Here is a 7925-nt window from a genome sequence, read left to right as displayed (position 1 = left end):
TATATATATATCTCAATGTCTTCTGGCTGGTCCAATGCTCTGAAGGGTCCTTCCTCCTCTTCTGCCTGGTAGCTGGTCCTTACTGCTGCATTGAACGGCAATCATGTAATGACGTGCAGTAACACTCTAAGCCCAGGCTACATGATGACACAAGCAGGTCTATAAACAGCCCGGGGGGTGGCTGTATGATACTCTAAGCCCAGGCTACATGACACTGCCCCATGAGGTGGGTGTATGATGACCTAAGCCTAGGCTACATGATGTCACTGCCCCATGAGGCGGGCCTATAACAGCCTGGGGGTGGGTGTAATTATGAACTAAGCCTTGGCAATATGATGACCTTGCCCCATGAGGCGGGTCTATAACAGTCTGGGGGTGGGTGTAATTATGAACTAAGCCTTGGCAATATGATGACCTTGCCCCATGAGGCGGGTCTATAACAGTCTGGGGGTGGGTGTAATTATGAACTAAGCCTTGGCAATATGATGACCTTGCCCCATGAGGCGGGTCTATAACAGTCTGGGGTCGGCTGTATGATGACCTAAGCCTAGGCTACATGATTATTATTATACAGGATTTATATAGCGCCAATAGTTTGCACAGCGCTTTACAATATAAGGAAGACATTACAGTCACAATACAATTTAAGACAAGATGGTAAGGAGGGCCCTGCCCGTGAGGGCTTACAGTCTAAAATGTACAATCTACATGATGACATTTCCCCATGAGGCAGACCTGTAACAGCCTGGGGGTGGCTGTATGATGACCTAAGCCTAGGCTACATTATGACACTGCCCCATGAGGCGGGTCTATAACCTTCTGGGGGCGGGTGTATAATACTGTAAGCCTATGCTACATGATGACACTGCCCCATGAGGCGGGCCTATAACAGCCTGGGGGTGGCTGTATGATGACCAAAGCCTAGGCTACATGATGACATTTCCCCATGAGGCAGACCTGTAACAGCCTGGGGGCAGGTGTATGAAACCCTTCGGTTAGAGGATATGGGTTGAATAAAACTGTCCATTAATTATCCCATAAGACTGAGGAAATCTAGACTCAGAAAAGAAGTACTGTGGGGAACAGCTCTGGATTTATGGTGCAAAACATTATTTATTTGTTTTTTTATTATCTTTTAATGGACTGTTCTGCTTTAACAAAGAAACCTGAATGTACATCGGTCTTCTTTGTTTTCTCCAGCCACATGGGCCTGTATGTCCTATCCAGACATCAGTGCTCTCGTCCTTGATGCCTCCTTCGATGACCTGGTTCCTCTGGCCCTGAAAGTGATGCCAGAGAGCTGGCGTAAGTCATTATCTGTCTCATTCTCTTATTTCAATCTCTTTTATCTCTCTCTGGCTAATATTAAGACCTGGCTTTCTTTTATACAGGAGGTCTGGTAACCAGAACAGTCCGGAAGTATCTAAACCTGAACAATGCAGAGCAGCTGTGCAGGTACTAATTCTAAGTGTGTTTGTAAAGCCTGGTGATTGCCATCATTTCTCATGTCATTGCACATCAACTGCTGCATCACATCCTTGTATAGATTATCCAGTATGTAAGAGCATTGCTACTGCATTAAAGAAAATCAGCTGGCCCCTGAAAAGTCCCTCCTCCTTGTGATGTCAGAATGCGTCTTTGTTGAATAGTATTTTGTATGCAGGGCCAGATCTTGCAGACCCAGCTAGTTGCCGTCTGGGGTCTGTACTTCACCCATGCAGGCTTATGTTAAAGGAGAACTATGAGGTGAGTGTTTTTCGCTCACTTCATAGTTCTAGCCGACCTGTGACAATGAGACTGTCACAGGTCGGCTCAGTAGATCGGGAGGTGAGCGAACAGTTACCGGCGTTCGCTCGGCTCTCTGCCGTGACGGGAGGGGCTGGATTCCCCCCTCCCCGCTCCGATCCGCCAGCGCTGACTGGCGGAACGGGAGGGGGCGGGTACAGCTGGCTCTGCCTCTAGATAGGCAGAGCCAGCTGTCAGTCACGCAGCTGGGCGGATCCCGGCACAATTGTCGGGATCCGCTTCAGCTGCGGCGTCTCAGTATACCGCGAGCAGCAGCTTGCGGTATACTGCGGCGTCTCAGTACAGCTCGCGGTATACTGAGCCTAGGGTGAAGGGAGGACGCTAGTTTGTGTCCTACCGTTACCCTAAGGAGAACTATGGGGAAAAGCCTTAACCCCATACTTCTCCTCCTTTTTAATGTGCCCTCTCCCCAGCAGCACATGCTTGCTCCTGCTTTGCTCTCCCATTCAGTGCTGGGAGTGAGGAGAAGCCATCCTCTGTAAGCTTGAGTCTTTCCAGTTGAAGCTTAGACAGGGCTGAGAACACCCTCCCTATGACAGCGCTGGGCCAATCATCAAGCACCAGTGCTGCCACATTCTTCTATATACCCAGAAGTATTGGTGATTAGCCCAGTGCTGTCATATTGGGAGTGACAAAAGACACCCTTGTATAAGCTCAAGTTATATTTCCACTTGGAGCTCACACAGGGCTGGCACCCTACTTTCATGTGGCAGCTCTGGGACAATCACAAAGGGTAAGTCGCATGCTACTCCATTTTTGGATTGTAAGCCCTCATGGGCAGGGCCCTCCTTACCATCTTGTCTTGATTGTAATGTCTTCCTTATATTGTAAAGCGCTGCGCAAACTGTTGGCGCTCTATAAATCCTGTATAATAATATTAAGAAGTACCTGATATTTTCTTCACTTCAGGCTGCTGAAATGAAAGGGAGGTTTTAATGTGAACCTGTTGCGTTGCCCTATGCTCTCATTATTCTGCTCGTCAGAGGTTGCTGTCTTGCACATTGTTATTGATGGCTCTGTGTCTTCTTTCTCTGCAAGGTATCCGGGTCCTGTCCTGCTGATCAGGAGAACAAATGATGAAATTATCACAACCACGTAAGTATACGACACAGTTGTCAATATAAATGTGATTTCTAAATATGGCCTCCTAATTCACTGTCCTTCACAGAACCCCAGATGACATTGCATCGAACCGGGGAAATGAGCTCTTGCTCAGTATGCTGCAGAGCCGGTGAGTAAAAATTGTATTGGGATACAGCATCTATACCTTGAGACATTAGGAGCCTATCAAGTCAGAAATATGGGAGCTGCCTTGTTTGTTGAAGGCACTCCTTCCAGCACTGTCCTGCACAGCTTGGTCAATTGCTGACCTGGTGCAAGCATGCAGACAGTATGGAATCCCTGACACATGCGTGTTTTGGGTTATTAAATAACTAACTATTAAAGCAAGCATAAAAATGACTGACTGCATCACACTATACAGTTCTAATACAAGTTAGTACTGGTAGTTCCCCACATTTCTACCCTTGAATGTTTTTTTTAAATGATACATTAAATTGACATAGAAACACGAGAGCAGGCGTCACTAAATGGCGAACCACAATCTGGGCTCGGACCAAGTGGCGATTCTGTCCAAACCGCAATTGCCAACCTGCACTGGGTTATGGCTGGCTGACAGTGAATACACCGGCCTCCAAGGCTGGTGCATGCACTGCCAGCAATAACCTTGCGCAGCCCTCCCACTGCACTTCATTCATTAGTTGCTAGGACCCCTGGTGTCCTGGCAAACAATGATGTCAGGGAGGCAGGGCCAGCTTGTCAACTACAAGTGATCTGGGCGGCTGAACTGCCACCCAGATCACCTATACTAGCCTGTGATGGTGCGGTGTGGGCTACAAAGACAAGAAATTGTCCCAGTAGACAAATGCTAGTTATTCAGTGTATCATCAATGCCCTGTAAAGGTTGCGAGTACCTTCCATGAAGTTCCCTCTACAATTTGATGGCAATAAACTCTGGGAATTTAATCTTTCTGTTTGATGACACTCTCATAGTCTTTGTTTTTCTAATTTGTCTTCATATTCTCAGTTATCCCAATGTGATGACAGAAGAGGGACGGAATGCGGCGAAGATGTGGCTTGCAGCTGCCACTCCAGAACAAGAAGGTAAGTGTCCATCTTGTATGGTCACCTTTTATATGTAGCTGGTCCTGTATAGATTAGGAAAGGGCATTCTGTCAGGGCTTTACTGCCATGTGGATTCATGTTCAGAAGTCTGTCTTTTAGCTGATGACACAATCGTGTGTAATAGGCAGGACATTTATTTGGAGCATAATTTGGCATTGCTTGAAGATTGGTCAAAGCAGTGAAGACTGCAGTTCAGTGCAAAATAATGCACTTGGGGAAAAGAATCCTCTGGTGGAGGAATCAAAAGGCAGGAGGAAGGAGATCCTGATTCTTCTATATAGATATTTAGTTATCACTAGAGGGGTCTCCATCAGGAGAAAGGAGGTCCTGATTCCTCTATATAGATATTTAGTTATCACTAGAGGGATCTCCATCAGGAGAAAGCAGGTCCTGATTCCTCTATATAGATATTTAGTTATCACTAGAGGGGTCTCCATCAGGAGGAAGGAGGTCCTGATTCATCTATATAGATCTTGTGTAGAATACTGTGTCCATTCCTGGATACATCACAAAATATATTGATAAAGACCGAATGGGTCCAGGGACAGGTACAAATGATAAAGGGTCTTGGGGGATATAACATATTAGGAGAGACTACAGGAACCTCTTTTGTGCAACCTTGAGAAAGGGAGGGAAATTGGAAACACAACTGAAACCTTCCAATACATTAAGGGTGTGAATAAATACAGCTGAATTGTTTCAGAAATGCCTTTTCTCTGCCTATCATGTTAATCTTTGAGGTCATGAATCACTAACCCACAACAAGCGGGCATTTTGGGTGATCAGGCTTTACTAGCTGCGTACTAATTATAGCTCACTGGCTCACAAAGCAGGGATACCGGTGTAAAGACTTGCCACCCGGCTTCCTTATTAGCAGGGAAGCCGTCCCCATGCTTCTCGTCACAGGTGACGAGAAAGCATGGGGCCGGCTTTCTTGCCAATCAGGAAGCCGGGCACTGTGTAATGACGTGGCGCCCAGCTTCCTGATTGGCCGGGAAGCCGTCTCCATGCTCCCTCGGCATGAGGTGACGAGAGAGCATGGAGCCGGCTTCCCGGCCAATCAGGAAATCGGGCAGCATGTAATGACGTGCTGCCCGGCTTCCTGATACCGGAAGTATCGGGCCAGGCATCGGAGCATTTGGGCGAGTACGAGTACTCACCCTAATACTCGGCATCGGCACCAATACTAGTATCGGTGCATCCCTAGTTTTCTCATTTACGGGTTCACTTTAACCTTTTTTGTTTTCTTCACACAGCCTCAGTATTCAGCCATTATGGAGTAGAAGAGGATTGGTGTCTGTCTGTCCTTCAGTCATATAAGGCAGAGAACTCGGCACAATTTCCATGGTCTGTAGGTGAGTCCTAACCACCGGCTTTATTACCGAGCTTAAAGTATCACTCCAGATGTCAATAAGTGATCATCTGGCCATCCGGCGACATCATGGATCCTTCCTATTGTCTGGTGCTGTGCAGTCCTTTCTTTTGGACTTGGTGGCTACAGTAGTACTTTAAGCCCACGCTGCACAATCATGCCCCCCTAGTGTCCTGAGTCTATGACAGCCTGGGTATAGAGGAAGTGGAAATGATGCAGCCTATAAGACTAGTAGCACTGGTAGTGAAGATGCACTTTTCATTTTTACTTTAGCTGGACTGTTTGTTTTTTGATTTTTTTTTACTGCTTTAAGTAAAGCAAGCACGGGATGGCCAGAAGGATAAGTTATTGTAACTCTGCAGGAGGAGTTCTAGGAGGAAGCATTATTTATTTCCAGTATTAGATAATGCATTGTAATGGGATATTTAACAGAAGGCACCCCTGAACTCCTCATTCAATCTGATAACTAGCTGGTTACTGGGGGGAGCTGTGCGCTGGCTATGACAAGCTTGGTGGCAGTTAGGACCACAACCTTCAGGAAGTTCTGATTCCGCCGCCTGGATTAAGTCATAAAGGGGACCCCGCTATGGAGAACATTGTCAAACGTTTTTAGCGTCATGAACAGAGATCAGACTTGTGTGCCTCAGATACAAAGGTTGCAATAACCCCCATTCCTGAAATAATAATACATTTCAGACCAGGCCATGGCCATAGAAATAACATTTTATTAACGCCATTCTCTTCTCATAGTTATCACAAAACAAACAAGGGTTCTGGCCTGTTGCAGGCATGTCTCCCATGCGCATTCCCCATTAAATCTTGGCGGGGCTTTGCTAACCAAGAGCACCTTAGTCCTCTATATAATGGCAGCTGAGGATTAGGGCAACTCAGACCTTCCATCACAGCCATTGTGATCGAATCATACCATGTCTCATTATTATTATTATACAGGATTTATATAGTGCCAATAGTTTGCACCGCGCTTTACAATACACTGCAATACGGTTTATTTTCCCTGTTTAAGGGACCCTGTACCTAATAACTACAACAGCATCCAATGAAATATTGCTTAGTGTTATTGATACGATGTCTTTGTTTTCTTTAGGAGAAGAGATGAGCGTAGAAGGAAGACAGCAGCTGGCTCTGTATCTTGTATGTATTAATCGTCACTCTTCTGTCTGTAATCACATTCCAGTGTTCTACCTCCTGGCTTTTCATACTCTGCAGCCTCGTCTCATCTAACAGTCCTTACTATACATTGTATCTCTTGTATCTCTGTGCCTGAAATGTATCATAGACATCGAGCTGTCAAAACGAATAGCAGAGAGGTGACTCGCTCTGCTGCCTCTCTGCTATTTTCAGCTGTCAAAGACGGGATTGCTATATAGCGACCGGTATTTGTATGTAACGGCTTCATTCTTTCATTAATGAAAGAAAAAAGCTTTTACAAAAGATCAATACTGAGACATTCATTAATGACTGTTAACCACTGAGAATCAGCGGTTACCAGCATTACAAAGCCTTAACTCGTCACGTACAGTGTAAGTGGCCAGTCATATAGGCACTTTGTAACGGGACGTACAGTGTACGTCTCCCGTCACGAAGGGGTTAAAGTGGAATGCCCAGCACACTCTTCTAGACTTAAAGGTGGTGTCCCCAAACCAGGGGAGAGGCAACCTTGACACACCGGCTGTGCTGAAACTACAAAATCCATCATTGCTCTTCCTCTGGAAGTAATGCCTGTGGCTGTCAGTCTTGCAATGCCTCATGGGACTTGTAGTTCAACAGTTGGAGTGCCGAGGTTGCCTAACCCTCCCAAAGCGTTGGCCGCATAGTGTAGTATAATGTGTAATCTTATGTTGGTTTTCTTTTTATAACCAGCTTTCCTCTCTCTCTCCTCAGGCACAAAAACATCTGAGAAGCTTTGAAGCAACGCACTGTACCCCCCTCCCCGCTAGCGCCTTCCACATGCCCTGGACAGTATAATACCCTAGGAGCCTCTATACCATCCGCACACTTTGATGTCTCTGGATTACACCCAGTCGTTCTCCTAATACCATTCTCCGCTCCTCGTGAACGGCAGCTAACACCAATGAAATAAAAATGGCCGCCTCTCCACCCAACTGTCATACCTCCTTGGACGGTTTTCTTTTTTTTTGTCTTATTTTTAACCAATGGACTTGTTGAGCAGGAAAGGGTGTAATAACGCCCTGCGATCATTTCAAAAGCCGCTATTAAATGTGAATACTGCTTGTATAATTTTAGTTTTGTCACTGTCATGGCATGGAGCTAAACCACGGGCTTTTCCTCAGCGCCTACATGGATGCCATGCCGCTATTTTTAGTTGAATTCTACTTTTAGAAATGAAATACGGGCAAATGCTGCAATGAAATGCCGGTAATATGCACTAGGATCTGTTATGTGTTATCGTACTGTTTGTTTCCAGAAGCTGTGATCCAGCTCTCCATTGGGGTCTGTGCAAGCTTTGTGTATGTTCTTCCTTAACCATTTCCTGTTTGCTTGTAGCTGTGTGACCAGCCTGTACTGTTCTAATGGGTCAGGA

The 7925-nt window shown here is 45.9% G+C and overlaps 1 protein-coding gene across 2 annotated transcripts in view; it reads left to right on the top strand.

Annotated features, from left to right (window-relative positions):
• The window catches only part of ABHD16A (abhydrolase domain containing 16A), a 21392-nt gene extending 13893 nt beyond the window's left edge, over window positions 1-7499 (top strand). Inside the window, exons 13-20 of one of the 2 annotated variants that reach the window (XM_018560633.1) lie at window positions 1201-1305; window positions 1392-1455; window positions 2845-2901; window positions 2975-3037; window positions 3893-3969; window positions 5247-5345; window positions 6468-6514; window positions 7265-7499. In XM_018560633.1, the coding sequence (XP_018416135.1) occupies window positions 1201-1305; window positions 1392-1455; window positions 2845-2901; window positions 2975-3037; window positions 3893-3969; window positions 5247-5345; window positions 6468-6514; window positions 7265-7348 (596 nt within the window). In that variant the 3' untranslated portion in view covers window positions 7349-7499. The remainder of the gene's footprint in view (window positions 1-1200; window positions 1306-1391; window positions 1456-2844; window positions 2902-2974; window positions 3038-3892; window positions 3970-5246; window positions 5346-6467; window positions 6515-7264) is intronic. The other variant, XM_018560634.1, reaches the window with a different exon arrangement.
• The last annotated feature ends 426 nt before the right edge of the window (window positions 7500-7925 follow it).

Source organism: Nanorana parkeri, unplaced genomic scaffold, assembly GCF_000935625.1.
Source record: "Nanorana parkeri isolate BGI_ZX_2015 unplaced genomic scaffold, ASM93562v1 scaffold470, whole genome shotgun sequence".
Lineage (NCBI taxonomy): Eukaryota > Metazoa > Chordata > Amphibia > Anura > Dicroglossidae > Nanorana > Nanorana parkeri.
The sequence above is the reverse complement of the archived record's forward strand: the minus strand, read 5'-3'. Positions and strand labels throughout refer to the sequence as shown.